The sequence below is a fragment of the Polistes fuscatus genome, unplaced genomic scaffold (genome assembly GCF_010416935.1).
Source record: "Polistes fuscatus isolate 324 unplaced genomic scaffold, CU_Pfus_HIC Scaffold19, whole genome shotgun sequence".
NCBI lineage: Eukaryota > Metazoa > Arthropoda > Insecta > Hymenoptera > Vespidae > Polistes > Polistes fuscatus.
In genome coordinates this window covers 536,682-557,769 of record NW_025113095.1, presented here as the reverse complement: position 1 = coordinate 557,769, position 21,088 = coordinate 536,682, and the positions used below count along the sequence as shown (strand labels likewise).

Below are 21,088 nucleotides of genomic sequence, written 5' to 3'. Positions count from 1 at the left end.
ATGCTGCAAAAACGACCAATCGATTGATCGATAGCTAAAATAAAAAAGAGGTATAGCCAATAAGAATTATTCTTACATCATAAAGATTTGAAAGTTCCTCGAATAACTTCATTAGTAAGACGCGAACCATGGGATACGCAGTACGTATATAAAACGATTTCTTCTTTTAATTCGTCTAAATTACGATCGTTATAAGACGCGCGTACGCAAAGTGTTAAGCATTTTTCTAAAAAATAAGTAATTGGTACAAATAATTAATAGAAATTGCAAATAATAATAGATATAAAAGTTTTTTATTCGACCCTCTCGAGACTCGATATTTTTCGTACTTTTTCGAAAATCGTATTTTTTACGATTTCTTTCGTAACCACGTTATAAATGATAATTCGAAAAGTGGAGGATTAATTAATAAATCGAGGAAATATTATAAGAACAAAGGAAACGAAGAGAGAGAGAGAGAGAGAGAGAGAGAAGTAATCCAAGAGGAAGAGTCAAAGTTGAAGTTGAAATCAATTATTCGATCCCGCCGCGTCGTCAGCGCGTCAAGCGTAAAATGGCCGCGAACGTGAGAACAGGTGAGTCGTGATACCGTCCTCGTCATGGCCTTTCTTACACCTCTCCGTAACTTTTTCAATCATTCGATAAAAGTTCTATTGAAAGAGGCGTAAACGGAATGCTCGAGCGATAAGGACTTGTTCGAAATGAAGTTTGGTAAAGACGTCGATTAATCTTATCTGTCTTTCAGTTGCAATCTCTTCGCGTCACGCATACGCACACATATCATAGCATACGTCAAAGTTATCATTTACGAGTGGAACCTTCAATCGAACCGTTTAGTCATCGATAACGAACGTGTCGCTTTTCAAATATATCATCATCTCGTTAATTGGGTTTAACGCGAATCGAGTGGGCGTATTTTCGAGAGGATCGTTCTTCAAATTTCCTACGAGTTGCATAGTTTTTTTCTCGTCGGCATTGCATCCGCATCGGACGACGCGCGCTTGCACTTACTTATTTACGCACACATTTGACAAAACAGTTTCTTCTGTAGGTGTGAAATCGGTGTCAGGCGGCACATACGTCGCGCTGCGCCGTGACAACGTCGTGACAAGACCGTGACATCGCCAGCTTTTATCTCTTTATTGCTTCATTCGATTTCTGCCACTTCCTTCTGTATTTATTTACAGAGATGCGGATTCCTACGCGTACCGCCCCTCGTCCACCTGTTGTCAATTCTCTTCCACAAAGAAACAATGTCTGGGGTAGCACGTAAGTTAAACGTATTACTATATTTTATTTCTTCTCCTTTTACACTCTAGATCTGACGTGTAAGACGTGTACCTAAGGTAGAAACTATGTTTACGTAAAGTCATTCTCGGTCGAGCGTGCAATAAACATGTTGCAATCGCATTCCATCAAAGAATGTCTGTTACCGTGTTGCAAATACATTGCCAAATTAAAATTGGTATCAATTACGAGCTACTCTCCCTGTTATGTCATTTTATAACTTCCTATCTTCTAAAGAATCATCGTTATACGAGATTCGTTAGACAATGTAAACTTTTATATTTTTATTAGGAATGATATTTTTGCTACCAATTTGATAAGCCAACCGATTCAGAAGAAGAAGCCACCACCGCGTCCACCTCCGCCTAAGTTCAATCAGTGCCATATGCAAACTCAGAGGGATCAGAAATTAAAAAAACCTGTAAGACCGATAAGACCAATTTTCTTTCGCATCTGTATGGTTACAAGTTATTTATTTCATCGTCGTATCTTATTTTCCCAGGCTCGACCTACAGAACTTTTATCTAATTTCTTTGCGTGGAAAGCAGCCAAGCAAGAACACTCCAATACGTCTCGTTCTACTTTGAATTTGTCCCAGGTCTCGTGCCAGTCTTCTAATACCAATGGAACGCTATCTTTGATAGATCTTAGTCCGCCTGGCTCTCCTACGTTTACCACGCGTTCTAGCAGCGACGGTGTTAGTATAGATAGTTTTGGTAGCGATGGTAATTCCAATCCTTCTGCGTTTACCAGCAGCGGAAATACCTCTCAAACGGAAAGTGCCTTCGAAGATGATTTTGACTTTTTTGGCATGACTAATAAAAAGTTTCCAAGCAACGATCCATGGCAAATGAAGCAGCCAGCGTCGGATCCGTTTGGACCGATAGAGGAAAGAAATGCTGGAAGGTTCGAAGATGTCAGACAAATTGGAGATACCTCCTTTTTCGCTTTCAATGATAATTATACGGATAAGCAAGTGCCTTTTGGACAAACTAATTCTAAAGTCATTCGCTCCGTGCCAACGATAATACGTCCAAAGCCACCTAAACCACCGGCACCAAAGATATTAAAAAAACAATTGGAACAAAAAATCAATCAAATTCAAAGCTCATCTACTAACTTACAAAGAACGATGAGACCTCTCAGCGAACCAATATCCCTGGACTTGTCGTATTCGGTGAATGACGCGTGGGGCGATGATCTTAAAGAGGAGCCTTCTCCCCCGATGCCAACAATACCGCCACCAGCACCACCTTTGGAATACTTAACTCAATCTGAAAATGAATTTCAGGTATATGACGGAATTGGTTAAATTCGTATTATCTTTGTTTCCTTTTTACACTGTTTCAAGATAAGTGATATATTTTTAGGAAAACTCTAAAACACCCTATGGTATCGCACTTTACGACTTTCCTGTCACACACTCGGATGATTTACCTTTAAAGGAAGGGGACATTGTTACCTTGATAAGAGTTGTCAACGACGATTGGATGGAAGGAAGGGTGGGAAATCGACAAGGAATATTTCCAATCAACTTTCTCGATATAAAAGTTCCGTTACCTGGATTACAAGACGACATTGTTGTTGCCCTGTATTCTTTCAAGGGAGAGACCTCGGAAGATTTGCCGTTTGAGGTGAGTTAGCAAAAATAACGTCATTCATTTTTTTTACAGTCCGTATATACTGAAACTTTGCTGTGTATAATGCAATATATATAAATATTGATTATAATCGTACTCTAAGGAAGGAGCCAAAATTAAAGTTTTATCAAGACTATCGGACGACTGGTTATACGGCGAATGCAAAGGTAAAAAGGGTCAATTTCCAACTAATTATGTTAACAGAATTCCATACAGTATTTCGCATTCAACATAATCATCGTTTTACAATTTTTGGCCTTAGAATGTAATAATTGCTTTGATATTGCAAACATTTTCCATTATTCGTTTGATATTTTCAATGGATAGTCTTTTGAATAAATATATCTATTATTTTAATACAAAATTTCGAAAAAATTTATACGGCAAAAAAGTATAAGTTTTTATAAGATTTTACTCGTATAAGAGAAGACTGAATTATACACGCATATAGAAAAAAAGAAAAAAAAAAAAACAATAAGAAACTATTTCAAATAATTGTTGCCTTTGAAATCAAGATCATATTCTAAGTAAATTTATTTCTTGAAAGGATATTGTTTAGTATTACAATAAAAACTATCTTTCTATTTTGTAGTATATTGATTGCATTAGAGTACTGCAGAATATTTTTAATAAAATCTTTATATTTGCGCGAATGTTTGCAATATATATATTGAATTACAATTTTTATCTCGTTTTAATAGCAATTCGTATTTATACAATTGAATGAAAAAAAAAACATGTGTTGTATTATTTATATATACTTTGCAGTTAAAAGTTACATTAAAAAGTTACTATTAACTGCACAGTGTTGTAGCATATCTTGTTATAAATTATTTTTCATTAAATGTAGTAAAGAGCATAATGTATTATTTCTTATATTTAAAAGAATTCATTATAGTCTTAAGACAACTTAATGTAAATTCGATTCGCTCGCGAGAATATTGTTAAAATATTTAACAATTTTAGTTCAAACTTTGTTTTTCAAGTATTTTTATCAGTACCATAAATTATCGTAAGCAGATCTTTAATATTAATATTGTACACCTCTTGTGTGTGTATAAATATTATATGTATATATATATGAAATAATATTTAAATAATTAATTTTTATTTGATCAATCAAATTATTAGTAATCAATTAAATCATGTAAAATATATATTTCTTGTACGAAAAATTTAGTAATATAGAAATTAGTGTAGTTTAAAAGATGTATTTTCTCGTACGTAGAATGTTAAATTTGTTATTATTTATACATATGTAATTAAAAAGCTTCATAGCTTTACGAGTTTTGTTATCTGCTTTCCACAAGTTTTGGGTATTTTTTTGTAAAAGCAAATGGATTATTACATATATATATATATATATTTTGTTAGTAATGAAAAGTAAACTGGTTATGTTATTTCATGTACTGTATGAAATAATTCAATCGATGAAGTTTGTTTTACTCCAGTTACCAGACAAAGAGTGATACAGTTAGTAAGCATATATACGAATAGAATAAGTGCATAATCTTTATACATTTTATCTTTTATTTATTTCAGTATATAAAACAGGAATCATAATATTCCGCAAATAATTAATTGTAATTAACTGTATAATGTTCATAATTTGCCTCTATAATGAAACAATATGAAAATATTCATGAAGTTATATTGAATGTAACAGATACGAAAAATAGTCGTATCCACTTTTGAAATCTATATTGGGACCAAACATTTTTTTTATGCAGCCGTAATGTGTAACGTTCGAATAACATATCCCTTAGCATCATTATTAATCCAATGTTACAAATGAAAAATTATATAATTATATATATACATACATATATATATATATTGTGATATTTTACTACATTCGTATAGGAATTTCTCATGTAAAACGAAATAAATGATTCATGTCGTAAAATATCGTATTCAACTATTATCCGAAGAGAACACATTGCATTTTAATTAATTCTTAAATTATTTTTTTTCATTTATGGCAGTTTAAAACCTTTAAGTTTTATTTCAACTTAGTTTATCCAAAATGAGATTGATCAAATGATAGATGCAACATTGCTATTATTTTGTGTAGTAATATTATTGTTAACGAAAGACTCGTCGAACGTGACAACTTTGATAAGTAATATGCTCGGAGTTCGTATAGATTTGAATCTGTCTTCGCACTTACACCACGGAAGACACTTTGTTAATTTTGTCGAAGTTAATATGATTTTGCAATCGATCAATTTTTGTATCACAACGCTTCGAAATTTTTCTCCCGTAAGATAATATAAAAAGAAATTGCAAGCAAAATTCCAATGATATAGGTGAAAGAATAGTCCACGACACCACTTCAACAACATTTTCTCTTCTAGCCTAGAACATTAGAAAAATTGATCATACTATAGTTATACTTTTAGTATATTTTCGTATGTAAATAAGAATTGTCAAGTATATGCTAATGTAGAGCATTCTTACCAATTTATGTATTGTTTATTTTCTTTGATATTCTTTTCTGGATATTTAATTAATATCACATCCCAGTAGAGTTCTAAAGTTTCAACTATTCCAAGCGGTAATAGTAAAATTAAGTATACCATTGATACCGCTAATAAAGTCCTACTCCTTTTATTTGTCTTATTAATCTTTTGGCAGAAACTGCCTAAGAAAATACATAGGTATACATATACTGTTAAAAAAAAATATATGGAGGAAAATTTTGACTATGAAAAATTGTTCTACTTACGAGTTAATTGTCTGCGAAGCGTATCCAATTTTTTCATATGTATAACTAATAAAACATTACCGACAAATATAAAAGTAAGCGGTAGCCACGTCGAGAGTGCAATATATACATACATGGCACTACCCCAAGGTTTGATTTTTTTTTGACACGGTATAAATTCAAAAACACTATCAGTTTCATATCCTAAAATTATTATTCAGACTTGAAATACTTTACTCTTCGAACAGAGGTTTTAGCCGCTTTATATTATATATCAAAATACTTTGTTCATTTGATTACCTCCAGAGTATAATTTCGTTAATGATATTATGAAACTGACGCACGTCAGAGTAGTTACGCTTATGATTGCGGAACGATCAGGATTACTACTATGAGCTCCGAATGGAAAAATAATAGCAAAAACCCGAGCCCATGTTAGAGATACGACCAACCAAGTAGATGTAAATTGAAAAAGTTCCATTATCACAGAATTGGTATCGCATAGAAATTTACTGTTCTGCGGATATTAAAAATGTGCGTAGAGAAAATAATATTGAGAAATTTTGCATACGTATACATTGCAACGACTTACCATAAAAAGATCATTGACAAATGTAAATTGTGATTTTGCTATACCTACTGCATAATTAAATATTAATGCTCCATTGTCGGATATAGCAAGGGCCTTTAAATATAAGGACAAGCTCGAGTCACCCGACACGGGTGCATTCAATATTGCAAAGGATATGGTATTTAATATCACGCCTATATGTACGTACGCGTATATACGTAACGTAGAATAAAAGGATATAATTCATTTTTCATAATTTAGTCTATTGTATGAAATAGAAGCAGCAAACAATTCTTACCGACAATTATAATAAATGGAGTCACATAGCTGAGTAAAAATCGTACAAATTTAACGAATGGTTGCAACGACAACCAATAAAAACGTGCTTCGCATGGCCACGTTATTTCTATATCAGGTTCCGTGAAATTATATAGAAAATCCAAAACAGTTAGGTGCAAGGGACATTCGTCGTCGGTTCTTAAAAAAAATATCGTTTTTTCTACACACGAGTATTTGATCTATCCTTACTTTCTTTTTCTTTCAAATTAATCGAAATAGTTTCATGATAATGCTATTAATAATTCTTACCTGAAAGAATACGTATTGGAAGAATCATAAGATTGCGTCGATTGCAACGACGCTAGCATCGTAACTAGCAATATTTTAATGCCTTTCAAATTGATAACGAACATTTATGATTAAAAAATTAAGGTAAATTATTATTTAGAACTAAGGTAAACGCATTTACAGTGATCTTTTATTATAAGAAACAACTAATTCACACTTTTGATCAGGTGAAAAAAAAGAAACAATTAAGCATTTTGTTCAAATTCTTATAATATCAAATAAATAAATAAAATATTAAGTTTCGTCTGTGCACGATCGATCACACATCTTCTATCGGACACTTTGTCACTATATCGTGAACAGTGATGATCTCCTGTTATTAGAAGCTGCAAAGGCACCTGTCGTCAATTATCATAACATCGAATTATTCTTTGTAAATATCATTCCAATGCAGATACCAGCATGTATGTCATATATGGTTGCGAACAGAGACGAGAGCGTATTATACGCGTCTATAGATAAATGACGATGTTTCAAAGTTCCTTCGGGTGGATGGACGAGGGAGGATAAGATTAAGTACATTATTTCCAATCAACTCGCGTATCCACCAACAAATGCGACGATCCACATAAAACTCACTATCGAACTTTTATTGAACCTTTATTGTTTCGTGATAATAAATACAAATTTCAAAAAGATAAATCCAATGCAGAAAATTGTGACTAGCATTTGACAAATATGTTTGTTCGTTTCACATACAAGTTTGATGAAATTATTGGTAAATGCGTATATATTTAAAATTTACATACAATTGGAAAAATATTCTTTTTCTTTTCTCTTTCTTTTTCTTCTTTTTGGTTCACAGCCACTGAATAGCAACAAAGGTATCAATTACGATGTGTATCGATTACAAATTTCACTTTGTATTTTATCATTATTTCTATCGCATCATTTCTAACAAATCAAAACGAATCGTATAGTCGTTAAATAAATGAGAAATAAATTTTCATTTAATTATCTGATGATAATAACGTAAAATAAAAAAAAAAGATTATCCTGAGATACATATTGTATATATATAATACATACATATTGTGTATATATAATACATAACATGCAGCAGGGTACACCGCTATCCAGACAATTGATATTGTTTAGGATGACAAATTGCACGCAAAACATGATTATGACAGTAATACGAAGAAGAGACAATTAATATTTATTTTTCCTTGCACCAACGCCGATTATAAATGACTGTTACTATCTCGTGCATGATTATACAATTAATCAACAATATGCACCGATCTTAAAGGATAAAAAGTTAAGTGCGAAAGCATATTGATTTTCTTCGCAATAAAATAATTCTGCTTTGTAATATTTGGTTAAAATTGTATTTAAAATGAATTCGTAAGCTGTACACGAGCTGTACATACATAGCGTTATTTCTAATATCACTGTGGTAAGAAATCAACCTATACATAAAATAAATCTATACGTATACACAAATATATACAACAACACATGACGTATATCCGATATATTTTGCGAACTATACAAAATTGTCCTAGAGTCATTTTCACTTTTTACATTACTTTCTACAATTGAATATGTTCGTTGTACTGATCGAGATTAATTTCTTACCTGAGAATTGAAATACTAATTAGCCAATAGGATTGTATTATTAAATATTAGTTACATAGGTAAAAGTAAACGAAGAAAAATAAGAAATAATAGTGCTTCTATGCGCTAAGCTGCGAATAGTGCTTTTTTTCAGAAGAGCATCCGTTAAGATTTTTTTCTCCGTAAATGATAAAATACCATCTTATCCCTTCTCGATTCGTCAATAATACACATATCAACAACAAGATTCTTTCATTTTATTATGAAAGATGAGAGTGTAAATGGCTCGTATTTCAATCGTTCTAAGGTATCTTAAATCAATGGTAATAACATACGCAGATGGACCTCGATTTACGCCATTCTTCCTCGCGATATTTCTCGACGTTAACTCGAAAAGGAGGAACCGAGTTTCTACAATCAATGTAGTAACTTGCGTAGATTGCATTATCATATAATGCAACATTGGCGTGAATTGAGAACTAACTGCTATTGCCCATATACCTATCTTATTATTGTACTGTGTATTCCTACGCATAATATTTACAAAAATATGCGTTCCACCAAATATCTATGGCATTGCGGCAATACCTACTGCCTTTTATCCATTCGATATAATTGGAAAATAACGATCAGGCTAATCAAGCGCCTGTTATATTTCCTATTTCGTCGATTGTACAAGTCATCATTTTAATCTGGTCTATATATCGGTATTTTTGGAATAAATTCGATTAAAAGTACCTGCAAATCAATAATATTATTTTAATCGCTTAGTTACATCTACAAGCGATGAGAGTGCAATTGTAATGTAATTTTAACATACGTATTCCATCATAGAGGAGCTATCACATCTTTGTTTAGTTAGTCGCCAATGTAACCCGAGTTTATGATACAGTCTACCATTCTCCCATTCTAACAATTTATTAAGCAAATGCTGTGTCTATTTAAAATAATAAGAAGAAAATTAGATAATAGAATAGTTAATATATGTCCAAATGAAGCGAAGACTTACCCTTTTACTTAGGCAAATAACTGGCCACAAAGAGCATCCCAATGTACAACAGCAACAAACGCAACCACAGAATAACCATTTAACGTTAACCGGTAAAGTCTTTTTCAAGACGCTATTTATTCTCATTACGGTTGCCTTGAATTCTTCCGGAGCTACTCTGGATACCAGGCCACTGGGAAACTCGGATTCGAAACGATTGCTAAGTCCAAACCTGCATATCGCAAATTATAATATTTAATTAAGAAATAGAAATAATTAGAATTAGAAATGCATATGATGCACGTGCGTCAGAATTGAGAACAAAGTGCGCATCGAGTATACACATGGAGAGGCACGTAGGATAAAAACACCTATATACTACTTACACAGTCATATTTCCAGCCCCACGAATAATTATAGGATCAGGCACCATCGTCACGTAATGTTCCTCCAAATTTTGTTCATTTTCCTCTTCCTCCTCGTAAATGGCATCAAAGTCCGCCATAGCAGTAATTAACAAATTCGATTCTTCCCGCTCGAAAAGGCAACGTATACGAATATACAACGATATCACGTAGCAACTAAACCTTGATTATTCTTCTAAAGGTAACAAGGCAGCAAGGTAGGGTTTATTCAGGGTTGCACGTATCCTTTTATTTTCTTTCTCTTTAAATCCCACTCGAAACTTTCTCTTTCGCATGTTTTTTCTCCGTTGTTCTCGAAATCATCGTCTCTTAACTACTAAACGATGACAAGGAGTATACGAGCAGCGAAGCCTTCAGCTGTTCTCTTGCCGATTCTCTTCCTGATTCTTTGACTAATTTTCTTCTCGATACACAAATCGATAATCACGTCGATAGCAACATCGATAGCCACATCGATAGTTTTCTCGATAGATTCGTGAACCTTATGTCAAATGCATAAGGCGCTAATATTACATAGTTTTATAGGTTAAAACTACAGCGAAAGCAATCCTTTTATTCCATAATTATATTTATAATGTTAACAAAACATATTTTAATGATCTACGAAATTATTTCCACTTTCAATAATGTTAAGAACATCTAAAATCAATTCTTTCGATTAATCGATTATCATTCGATTATCGATATTAGCTGGTCATTATTTATTTGTATATAGTTGGCTGCCCTGCAGCTGTGCGCGCGCGCCTTATTCGGTTGATATATGTCATAACTGTTTACGTATTATTTATTCTTGCTATAAACATTTTAAATATTAATTACAAGTGTACAAGTATTGTATGTATTAAAGGGATATTTTTTTTAAGGTGAAAAAACGTTAATTTCCCTATTAACCATTAATAAGGTATGATATTTATTAATGTTACTTCATTCGAAGGTTAAGTTTGTGCTGCATTTTATTACGTGCACATTTATTATGTGCACTATATTTTTGTTTGCATTAAATAGTTTAATGTATATTTAAAGGGAAATGTTTGTTAATAAATATGTTAATTAATTTATTTGATTTACAATAGTTTCTGAAAATATGTCAGACGACGAAGATTTGGTATACGTAAAGAAACAAAAAATTGTACATTATGGATCACTCGAAGAAGCAGAACGTGCTCGCCTTGCCGCAGCAGCAGAGGGTTCGGAAGAAGAAAAAGAAGCCACTAATTCTAACGATGCGATTAACGTATCCTTGGCTGGTAACATACACATTTCCAACGAATATATGGAATTGGAAGATGAAATGTCCAAAGATAGACAAGCCTTGTTGGAAGAATTTGAACGCAGGAAGAAGGCTAGACAGATCAACGTATCCACGGATGATTCAGAGGTAAAAAAGAATTTAAGACAGTTGGGCGAGCCAATATGTTTGTTCGGCGAAGGTCCTGCAGATAGACGGACCAGATTGAGAGAGTTGCTGGCGAGCCTTGGAGAGGATGCGATAAAGAAGAAACACGAAGAAGAGGAAAAACCTTCTCACGCGGTTGAAAGGGACACGGAATCTACGTGGTATCACGAAGGACCAGAATCTCTTCAAATAGCTCGTTATTGGATAGCAAGTAATTTCTATTTATAAACTTTTAGTTCGAATGTTTCTTCTTTCTCTTCACTCTGTTGATTCATTTATTTACAAGCTCATTGATTCTTCTTCTTCTTCTTCTTCTTTGCAGCTTTTTCTTTAGCCAGGGCAAAAATCAGGTTAGAAAAAGCAAGACAGGATTTCGAATTGCCAGGTGCTACCCGTACAGCTCGTAGACAAGAACTTTTGAAAAAGTTACAAGCCTTATCCATATATTGTTCTCAAATTGGTGATACAAGACCAATATCGTTTTGTCAGTTTAGTCCTAATTCAAAAATTCTTGCTACAGCCTCGTGGTCTGGCTTATGCAAATTATGGTCAGTACCAGACTGTACTCTGTTACGAACTCTTCAGGGACACGCCTGTAACGTCAGTTGCATCGTTTTCCATCCTAATGTCACCCTTTCCGAAGAGATTCTAGGAGATGGAGCAGGGCAAACGTGTGTATTGGCATCTTGCGCTTCGGATGGTACATGCTTGCATTTCCAACAATTCATATTTAAGATATTTCTTGTATTTTTCTCTTAAATCGCTTTATACGCAACTGTTCCTTTTTAGGCACTGTCAAATTATGGGCTGGCGGTAAAGGTGAAGAACCTTTAGCAGAAGTCGAAGGACATGAACCGCACAGAGTTTCACGGATTGCCTTTCATCCATCGGGAAGGTTTCTTGGAACTTGTTGCTACGACGCCTCCTGGCGGTTATGGGATTTGGAACAACAGGCAGAAGTTTTGCATCAAGAAGGTCATGCTAGAGCCGTACACTGTATGAGGTAATTGGCATACCGGTCTATAAACAACTATTTTCTGTTAATCGATTTAATTATGAATTGCTCTTACCAGTTAGTAAGTTAACTAAGTTATTTAGGATATATATATATATAGATATATATATAATAACGTAACGTGTTCTATTCCAATACAGCTTTCAGTGGGATGGTAGCGTCAATGCTACCGGTGGTCACGATTCTTTTGGTAGAGTTTGGGATTTACGAACGGGTAGATGCATTATGTTCATGGAAGGGCATTTAAAATCTATCTTTGGTATCGATTTTTCACCCAACGGTTATCACATAGCCACCGCGAGCGAAGATAACACATGCAAGATCTGGGATCTACGGAAAAGGTCTTGCATATATACTATTCCTGCTCATACCAATTTGTTATCGGACGTGAAATATCAAAGAGGAGAAGGACAGTATTTGGTTACATCGTCGTACGATAATACGGCTAAAATTTGGTCGAATAAAACCTGGCAACCGTTAAAAACTTTGCCAGGGCACGATGGCAAAGTGATGTCCATCGATGTTTCTCCCGATCACAAATTTATCGCGACTAGTTCCTACGATAGAACGTTTAAATTATGGGCACCTGAAAATATTTAACATATCTACGTTCTAAGGGATTATACTCATTAAATAATGGAAATAGAATTATATATTTGTACTTTCGACATAGAAGTTTAAGTAATAAAAATATTTCCTTGCGCGTATTAATTGTTAATAATATAGGTCGCGTTGCATCGCGTTATTCGCATACGCATTTAAACAAAAAATCTTATGTCGATCTTATGTCAGCGGAGCATTCCGATATTATCCTCGTTTTAGATAAAATAATAGATTTTAATAAAACACGACGCTTTAGAATATATCGTTAGACGTATATTTCCTGGTATATCACGCAATCAAAGAGAGATCTATTGGACCCTGTACCGTTGTTATGGTGCATCTTTGGTTGGCCCTCGTATCAAACTTAACGTTATCTCTGATAAAAGCAATTGACGCAAGTTCGTTTACTTACGTAACATAGTAGTTACGTTATTAGTCAATATTTTTAATGAGTAACAAACGACTCTGTTTTTTCTTTTTTTCTTAACATTAAAGATATGTCGAGAATTGATTATATATATATATATATGTATTATCCGGTTAATGACAATTTAATACTAATAATGCGAGTACATTGATTAAAGAAAGTGTGTAACGGATAAGAATAGAAAATAAGTAAAAGCAAGCTACTTCCTCTATATTAGAAATATTATTAGACGTTATTAACGAACTTTTTCATTTCAACGAGGAATAACTACTAGAACCAGGTTGAGTTCGAGCGTCAAGGTTTTTCCACTTTGCTCGCATCTCCTTTCATTTATAATAATTAACTTAATCGGCTATAATTTTATTTACATTATATACAAAACAGAGAAAGAGAGAGAGAGAGAGAGAGAGAGAGAAAAAAGATTATTATTTAATACGAGAGGACACTTATTGTAGCATTGATCGGCTCTTCGTTTCGAATAACTCTTTATCATTTTGCCTTCCTTTAATAAAAATCCTTCGTTCAGTTTTTCTTTTGTTTACTGTACACGTCAAAGAACGATCCTGGCATAATCTTGAAATAAACTTTTTGTATAAATGCTTGTATATGAATCGTAAATATATGTATGATCGTAATAGAAAAGATCATAGAAAAGATTTAGTCGTGTTCGATTCATTGGGAGTCGTTCAAAGGCATAGTTTGATGCAACCAACTCATGCTACCGCCTTCAGCGAAGTCTGCCGCAGCGTGTCCGTCTCCGTGCAAAATCCATTTGGTCGTTAAAAGACCATCTACTCCTACCGGGCCGCGTGCGTGAATCCGAGCCGTAGAAATGCCGACCTTAAAAAGTGACGTGACACGAGGTTACGACATTGAACGAAGAATCGATTTGCTCGTTGATCTGTTCGGTAAATGAAAGATTTACCTCAGCGCCAAGGCCAAATCTATAACCATCGGAAAATCTGGTGCTCGCGTTATGGAAAACGCAAGCGCTGTCGACCTCCCTTTGAAAGTAAGCCGCCTTTTCCATGTCCTCCGTAACGATGACGTCCGTATGCGCGCTCCCGTACTTGTAGATATGAGTTACGGCATCTTCGACATCGGAGACGACCTCGATGGTGCACTCGAGAGAACCGTACTCGGTTCTCATACTTTTAGCGGCAGGTGGTCCGAACGTCAGTAACTCTCTCAACCTTGGCCCGGAGTAGATCTTCACCTGCAAGTTTAGAAGATGTATCAAAGTGCAAAAGCATATAATCGATTAAATGATATTTACTCACTCCCTCTTTTTGCAACATGTTGCAAACATCCGTAAAGAAGGATCCGCTCATATGCGTTTCGTGGATAAGCAAAGTTTCCATGGCGTTGCAGGCTGCCGGATAATCGCATTTGGAGTCTCTGATGATTTTGAGCGCCTTAGCAAGATTTGCCTGATCGTCGACGTAAACGTGACAGACACCCTCGGCGTGACCGAGAACCGGTATATGCTTCGACTGTTCTTGGATGGTACGTACGAGATCGGAACTACCGCGAGGAATGATCAGATCTATGTGTTTTTCCATCGACAATAGGTCGCCTACGTCTTCTCTGGTCGAGACGAGAGAAATCGCGTTAGAGGCACCCACCGTATTCAATGCTTCCTTCACCAATTCGATGAGATACTTGTTACTGTAGGCAGCTTCTTTTCCTCCCTTCAGGAGGAGACCGTTCGCGGTGGACATAGCTAGGGCTGCTACCTGCGGCAAGCTGTCGGGTCTCGACTCGAATATGACGAGAAGTACGCCGATCGGCACGGTTATTTGCTTAAGTTCCAGTCCTTCCGCCAATTTCGTTCTTCTCACGACACGGCCAACGTTTCTCAGAGAATCTTCCGCTATTTGTCGTAGACCGGCGCTCAATGATTTCAATTTACCAGGCGTAAGGGACAATCTCGAGAGCAGAGCTTTCGCGAGACCGGTCTTGGTCGCAACTTCCAAGTCCTTGGCGTTTGCCTCGAGAATTTCTTTTTGTCGGCTTTCCAATAAATCTGCCAGAACGTTGATGCAGTTCGCTCGTTCCTCCGCTTTAAGAGCTTGCAATACTCTGCTGGCGACGCGTGCTATTATACGACGCGCAAACGAGTCCTTAATATAATAGTAACCTTATCCTTTGTAATAAGAATTTGTGAAGCTTACCATTTTCCGCGACTACCTCGACCGGGGTCGACGAGCCGGTGGTCTCCGCGAAGAACGTCCCGATTTTCCTACCCGACATGATACTCTTGATGGCCTTTTCCTGAGTGCCGTTGCAGATGACTACCGAAACTCCGCGATCCAGAGCCCAAAGAGCAGCGTTTACTTTAGAATCCATACCGCCCGTACCGACTTTAGACTTTTGACCGAACTTTATGGTACCCCTCAAGTCCGAACTGAAGGTATGCAACATCTTGGCGCCATCCTGCCACGGAGGAAGATTGTAAATACCATCGACGTCGCTCATCAGAATTAGCAGATCGGCCTGAACTTCGGCAGCCAACATCGCCGCCAAAGAGTCGTTGTCTTTGATGGATATTCCTCTTCTTCCACTTCCACCGGCGACTTCCTCGTCCACGTGGAGCGGGGGCGAGACTGCATCGTTCGTATTGATGATCGGTACGATGTTCAGACTGATCAATTCGCTCAATGTGCTGAACAAATTCTTTCTAGTCTCCTCGTTGTAAAAGTCAGGTTTCGTTACCAATACCTGAGCCAGCTTGACGCCGTATTGCGCAAACATGGCATCGTAGAGAGACATCAGCCCGGATTGACCCACGGCTGCCGCCGCTCTAGGCTCCAGAAGAGTTCCTGCATCCGAGTAATTATCATTTTCGAGAGAATCGAGTATCATCGAGGATCGTTTCTACGTTGAGGGAGGGAGGAAACAAAACAAAGTCGAAAGTTCCTTTGATAGATGCGAATTCATTTCATCCTCCTCCTCCTCCTCCTCCTAATTGGATCAGGGAATTCGGGCAAAAATTCTTATCGAAAAGAGGAGGAAAAGAAAAAGGCGCTTTTTCTTTCCCCGTCCTTGAGAATTTCGCGAAATATAGAGAAATCTAACTTCTCTCATACTTGATTTTATTTATTTAACTGTTAACTCGGTTAACTTATTACGAAGAGGAAGGAGTTGTCGTAAGTTGAAATTGGTAATTGGAAACGGATAATAGGTATTTCTTCGCTTTTAATGGAGTTGCCAGGTGTGAAATAACTCTCCGCGGACTTGGAGTTTGCCAGGCAGCTAATTTAATCTCTAGCAAAGGAATAACACCAAAACTTTAAAGACGCGTCTAGATGTAGGTATAGCGTGGAAGAGAAATTCTTATCCTTGACTCGGCAAGTCGAATGATTCGATAGGGACTTTTACTCGCTTATTTTCCAACGAAACGAATTCGTTCCCAGAAAAATGGATAAAATAGATATAGATATTATTATACCCATTTTTCTCTTTCATTTGGCATACTAATGGCATCCACATCTATCAGCAATTTCCGTAGTTCAAAAAACAAAGAAAAACTTATTCCATTCGATTCGTTATATTTGCATACGCGTGTGCAAACTGGTGCGTGCATTCTCAGCAACTTGGCTGCATTCGACTTGGCTCTTTTCTCGTGGGATCGTACCGAAAGTTTTATCAACGGTCTTTGGTTTTTTTTACTTTACTTGGATATACTACGATAGGTTTGGAAGGTTTAAAAAGAAAAGAGCACGAGCCCCTCGAAGCATGTTCCGTTGTCCTCCCTTTGAAATCTGTCCTGGATTAATTGGGTGTATAATTTGAATAGATGCACTCGAAAGAGCGCGTGGCCTCGAGCGTGGCCTTGAGCGTGGCCTTGAGCGAGTACTCACCGGCGTGTTCCCGTGTATGGTCAGCTGGACTGAGCGTCTCTCGCATGGACAGAGACATGAGCAACTCTTGCGTGAGTTTCTGTTTGCCAAAGGCAACGGCACCGCTGGTCACCATGATGCATTCTCGACCTTCGTTCTGGCACTCGGCCACTTGCTCGACGATGGAAGCTAAACGTCCAAGGGCCAGTCCGTGTTCGTCCTCTCTCGTGATCACCGCGCTTCCGAGTTTAACGACTAACCTACGAGCATATTTCAGCTGGCTGCGATCGTTGAAGGTAGTTGCTCGTCGCGGTCTCTCCGAGGTTTGCAACTCCCTTCGCAATTCTACTCGATTGCCCTTCGAAAAAATAAAAAAAAACACTTTACGTACTTTTCCGATTAAATCTACGAACCATTCTATTACAAAACATTTGATTTTTCTTTTCTAAAGGAGACTCATATCTCGTAGCTTTATCCTTGCTCGATATCACGCGACGATGCGCGCGTAGGAATTTTGTATGCTCGTAACGCTTCAACGTTATCTTCTCGAGATTATTGAAGATAAAAATCGACGAGAAGAACAATGGACATGTAATTTAGATAACAAAATTTCGTCTTACGTTTTTTCAATATGTTCGCTTGTTTTTCCGTCCGTCTTATTAAAGTTTCAATCTCGTTTCGAATTTTTCGCAAGGTTACGTATTATTTCTTTTCTTCATTTTCTCGTAATTTCAATCGTTTTTCATTTGCAATCGTCGATAAATTTTCTTTTGACGTAAATCTCGAATAGTTTCGCAATTGCAATGTAATCGTTTAGTCGCAAGAACGTGCCTCGGTAAACGATTTCGCGCAACGTTCTTATCTTTTAATCCGCTCGAGATCCGCGAGATTTATTTTTACGAAAATACATGCAATTATGAAGAAGAAGAAGAAGAAGAAAAAGAAGAAGAAGAAGAGGAAACGCAAAGAAAGAAGATTCATTTCGCGTTATTATTTTACAAAAATCCTCTCGCTAACGCGTTTTAACTTTTGTCTCGAATAGTTTTTCTACGAGATATCGCACTCAATAATTAGTCAAATCTAAGGTACAATGTCAAAAACTCTGACGCACTGAGCAAAGAATGTATTTTATTTGTACATACATAGAATAAAAGCAAAGTTCAATCTCTTTAACCGAGATTTATTTACGTACGATTGAAATATTTACAAACGCTGAATTATTTTCAGCGCACGATTATCAAATTTGATCCGAATAATTTTCACGAATATTATTAGCTTAACGTTACAAATCAAACGATTAAATTAGATCTATGCGTTTTGGAAACGTTAGTTTTGTTAGATTAATCGATTATTCGGATAAACAAATTTTTCTCGAGAAAAAGATAAGAAAATTGTAAAGCAAAAGAATATATGTAAACGTACTGTTTGTTCCGGTAATCTCAATCCCGTCGAAGACGAGGCAAATCTCCTTCCGCATGGTCCAAGTTTGTTAAATTTCGACAGCACCAGGGATAAATACATGACGACTTAGTTTTTGTTCACTTCCTTTTGACAATTTGATCGATCGCAAAGATTCTCGAAGCGAAATGGTACTACAGAGTCATGAGTTTCGATTGCAAATGGGTAATTGAAGAAATAAGATGTTGACGACTAAATGAACGAATGTACGAACGAATGTACGAACGAGAAACCAAGAGAGAAAAAGAATGAGTCAGGGTGTTTGCGTGTGAGAGAAAGAGAGAGAGTGAGAGAGAGAGAGGGAGAGAGAGAGGGAAAGAAGAAAACCTCGCGAACGGAGGTAGCAAGAGCAGCCGCCACGATGGTCAACGACACACTGCTATTGTAGATAGCGAGCTTCCGAAGAAATCAACGATGACGAGAACGACATCCGACGTTATCGAGTTTCTTTCAGAGATTACAAGAAAGTTGATTTGTTTCGAGAATCGACTTTACCTTTCTAATCGAATCTGTTGGAGAAAGAATCATCAAAATCATCGACCGAACGATTATGAACGATTATGAACGATTTTATACGATTCTCGACAAGTTGTTTGAGACAAACAAATTCCCTCTCTTCCTCTCGTTGTTATATATTATTTTCTACCACTTCCACGAACCGTTCAAAGATCGTTCGAACTCTGACCCCTTACGATCGCGTTATCATCGTTTGCAAATATGCACGCATATGTTTTACGAGTTTCTACGAACATCTTCGATTTGCGCGTATTTCTTATTTTTTACCAAGTACTACTTGGATGTATAAATAAATAAAAAAATAATTCATTTAAGTTTCGCATTAATTTATCTTCGCGAAAAAGTTAAGAGGATCGAAGGAAGAAGGAGTTTACGCGAGTTTGTCGAATCGCTTGTTTGCTTTCGAGATGTAAAACTTCTCCTTGTTAGATATCTTTCGTTTATTCTTTAAAAATGTTTTTAAATGAAAACCGAGGATGTATTTTTCTTGCTCTTTTATCGGATAATTTAATCTCGAAGGTTTCTCTTTTCGAGATGTTTATACAATTAAAAGCGGAAAACGGGGAAGGGTAACGATCGATGTAATCGCAACCCTTTCGAGTAGTACTTCTGTACGAGAAATCAACGGCAAAGTAGAATTTCAGGGATGGGAGGGGGGGGGATCAAACCGATGCTTTATCGTCGAATCTTGAGAGGCAGCGTGTTTTTGTTGGAATGGAAAATACAAAGGATAAATGATCGTAAGATAACTGTTGGTAGTTTAGAGAAGAGACGCGTCTCCAGGGTAAGTCTGTCGAGGTTTACCACAGGCGTCCTGGGATCCCCGTAGTTGCGATGCGATGCGAGTAAGGTACGAGTAAGGTACGAGTAAGGTACGATGCGGTCTACCATCGACAAATCGACCACTTGCCCATTGTCCCATTGCGGACAAAAAATCACTCGCTTTCTTGCTTCGAATCTCGTTATCATACATCACGTTGAGTCGTGGTTGGAAAATGAACGAGCTGCTTCGAATGTAACTGCGTATCGTTAAAACGAGAGATCCATTAATTCGCGAAATAATCTTGCCGACTCGCTAAAGTATAAAATTGAAATTTCATTCGATCCCGTAGAATGGCACGACTAACGGTACGTTCATTTTTAAAACAGAGACAAAGAGATAAGTACGAGCATTGTTGTAGAAAGAAAAGGAGATCTAGGCTTTTCATAAATCGATCGAGTCATAGATTCGAACGATAACATAACCATGTTAGATCCGATCGATGATTAATCGTAAAAGTATAAAGTTTTGTTCGTTGGGACGCAATAATAAAATTGAACGAAATGATATCGATGCTCTCTCTCTCTCTCTGGTATAAGAATTCTCGACTGAATATTCGTAAAAGCAACCATAAAATAAAGGCAAGGGTAGTTTTGCATTTTGCCTCGTAATAATATTAAATTCTTTTTACAGCTCGCGTACAGGGCTTACGAGGTACAGCTCGAGTACTAACGCGGCAATATTTTCATTCGAGTCATTTATTTATTAAGCAAAAGATGAGCCAAGGGTGCTCAACGCATTTTCTCGGTTATCCCGTGCCCCGGGGAGAAGAAAGACCTTTTAAAAAAGCTCCGATATCCTTTGGCCATTCGGTCCAAAAAATCGGTCTTCTTTAATCAATTTTCGCGTATGCGCGTAACGTTTCCCTACCAAGGACCGGAAGCTTCTAGGTGATTTGAAAAATTCATTACTTTTCTTATGGATTATAAAACTACGCGAGAACTTTTGGCCGCGCGTGTATGAAAAGACGGGTGGGGTGTTTGCAAATGATGATGATACTATTGGACGATATTAGGGATTTGGAATAATACACCGATACGACGACGAGTCTGTCGCTTTTATTGGCAAAAGCAGCATTGTTCGTCTTGCACCATTATAACGCGTTATTTCTCATCGTCGTTCGATGTAATTCGATATATTGGCAAGTGTGTATGCTTTGACATATCGCAGGATAATAATATCCGTTTGTTTAGCTATAAATTCGCG

The 21,088-nt window shown here is 36.4% G+C and overlaps 5 protein-coding genes across 7 annotated transcripts; 2 read left to right on the top strand and 3 right to left on the bottom strand.

Moving 5' to 3' along the window:
* The first annotated feature begins 471 nt into the window (after positions 1-471).
* Positions 472-3,786, top strand: LOC122515937 (SH3 domain-containing protein 19). Of its 3 annotated transcripts, none has more exons than XM_043633442.1 (6): positions 472-575; positions 1,188-1,269; positions 1,579-1,708; positions 1,790-2,578; positions 2,658-2,921; positions 3,035-3,786. In XM_043633442.1, the coding sequence occupies exons 1-6, from the start codon at positions 554-556 to the stop codon at positions 3,194-3,196; spliced, it is 1,449 nt and encodes a 482-aa protein (XP_043489377.1). In that variant the 5' UTR covers positions 472-553; the 3' UTR covers positions 3,197-3,786. The 3 variants fall into 3 exon arrangements, with proteins under 3 accessions (XP_043489377.1, XP_043489380.1, XP_043489379.1); XM_043633445.1 differs by having other exon boundaries at positions 473-575; positions 3,031-3,786; XM_043633444.1 differs by lacking the exon at positions 472-575 and adding an exon at positions 583-711.
* A 677-nt stretch (positions 3,787-4,463) lies between these two features.
* Positions 4,464-7,236, bottom strand: LOC122515882. The gene is made up of 8 exons (XM_043633376.1): positions 7,231-7,236; positions 7,096-7,170; positions 6,504-6,723; positions 6,227-6,399; positions 5,935-6,151; positions 5,652-5,838; positions 5,388-5,567; positions 4,464-5,285 (listed from the first exon to the last, which is right to left on the bottom strand). Exons 1-8 carry the CDS (start codon positions 7,234-7,236, stop codon positions 4,964-4,966), a joined length of 1,380 nt encoding a protein of 459 aa, XP_043489311.1. The 3' UTR covers positions 4,464-4,963.
* Positions 7,237-8,904: 1,668 nt separating this feature from the next.
* Positions 8,905-10,243, bottom strand: LOC122515936 (cysteine-rich hydrophobic domain-containing protein 2). Its single transcript, XM_043633441.1, has 4 exons — positions 9,767-10,243; positions 9,402-9,612; positions 9,213-9,329; positions 8,905-9,130 (listed from the first exon to the last, which is right to left on the bottom strand). The coding sequence occupies exons 1-4, from the start codon at positions 9,883-9,885 to the stop codon at positions 9,080-9,082; spliced, it is 498 nt and encodes a 165-aa protein (XP_043489376.1). The 5' UTR covers positions 9,886-10,243; the 3' UTR covers positions 8,905-9,079.
* Positions 10,244-10,477: 234 nt separating this feature from the next.
* On the top strand, positions 10,478-13,079 carry LOC122515931 (U4/U6 small nuclear ribonucleoprotein Prp4). Its single transcript, XM_043633433.1, has 5 exons — positions 10,478-10,706; positions 10,879-11,412; positions 11,524-11,901; positions 11,991-12,204; positions 12,357-13,079. Exons 2-5 carry the CDS (start codon positions 10,890-10,892, stop codon positions 12,814-12,816), a joined length of 1,575 nt encoding a protein of 524 aa, XP_043489368.1. The 5' UTR covers positions 10,478-10,706; positions 10,879-10,889; the 3' UTR covers positions 12,817-13,079.
* A 574-nt stretch (positions 13,080-13,653) lies between these two features.
* On the bottom strand, positions 13,654-19,106 carry LOC122515930 (delta-1-pyrroline-5-carboxylate synthase). The gene is made up of 6 exons (XM_043633432.1): positions 18,511-19,106; positions 17,110-17,446; positions 15,421-16,068; positions 14,527-15,344; positions 14,172-14,462; positions 13,654-14,086 (listed from the first exon to the last, which is right to left on the bottom strand). Exons 1-6 carry the CDS (start codon positions 18,607-18,609, stop codon positions 13,919-13,921), a joined length of 2,361 nt encoding a protein of 786 aa, XP_043489367.1. The 5' UTR covers positions 18,610-19,106; the 3' UTR covers positions 13,654-13,918.
* Positions 19,107-21,088: the final 1,982 nt, after the last annotated feature.

Bases quoted from the DNA above. Each gene is read 5' to 3' on its own strand.
- LOC122515937 (XM_043633442.1), top strand. From the start codon at position 554: ATGGCCGCGAACGTGAGAACAG. The intron at 576-1,187 runs GTGAGTCGTGAT...ATTTATTTACAG, and splicing joins GGCCGCGAACGTGAGAACAG to AGATGCGGATTCCTACGCGT. The intron at 1,270-1,578 runs GTAAGTTAAACG...TATTTTTATTAG, and splicing joins AACAATGTCTGGGGTAGCAC to GAATGATATTTTTGCTACCA.
- LOC122515930 (XM_043633432.1), bottom strand. From the start codon at position 18,609: ATGTATTTATCCCTGGTGCTGTCGAAATTTAACAAACTTGGACCATGC. The intron at 17,447-18,510 runs GTACGTTTACAT...ATTTTTTCGAAG, and splicing joins TGAGATTACCGGAACAAACA to GGCAATCGAGTAGAATTGCG. The intron at 16,069-17,109 runs GTGAGTACTCGC...ACTCGGATGCAG, and splicing joins CCATACACGGGAACACGCCG to GAACTCTTCTGGAGCCTAGA.
- LOC122515931 (XM_043633433.1), top strand. From the start codon at position 10,890: ATGTCAGACGACGAAGATTTGGTATACGTAAAGAAACAAAAAATTGTA. The intron at 11,413-11,523 runs GTAATTTCTATT...TCTTCTTTGCAG, and splicing joins AGCTCGTTATTGGATAGCAA to CTTTTTCTTTAGCCAGGGCA. The intron at 11,902-11,990 runs GTACATGCTTGC...GTTCCTTTTTAG, and splicing joins GGCATCTTGCGCTTCGGATG to GCACTGTCAAATTATGGGCT.
- LOC122515882 (XM_043633376.1), bottom strand. The intron at 6,152-6,226 runs GTAAGTCGTTGC...TAATATCCGCAG, and splicing joins TTGTCAATGATCTTTTTATG to AACAGTAAATTTCTATGCGA. The intron at 5,286-5,387 runs GTAAGAATGCTC...CTAATGTTCTAG, and splicing joins AATAAACAATACATAAATTG to GCTAGAAGAGAAAATGTTGT.
- LOC122515936 (XM_043633441.1), bottom strand. From the start codon at position 9,885: ATGGCGGACTTTGATGCCATTTACGAGGAGGAAGAGGAAAATGAACAA. The intron at 9,613-9,766 runs GTAAGTAGTATA...TGCGATATGCAG, and splicing joins GGGGCTGGAAATATGACTGT to GTTTGGACTTAGCAATCGTT. The intron at 9,131-9,212 runs GTATGTTAAAAT...ATTGATTTGCAG, and splicing joins GCTCCTCTATGATGGAATAC to GTACTTTTAATCGAATTTAT.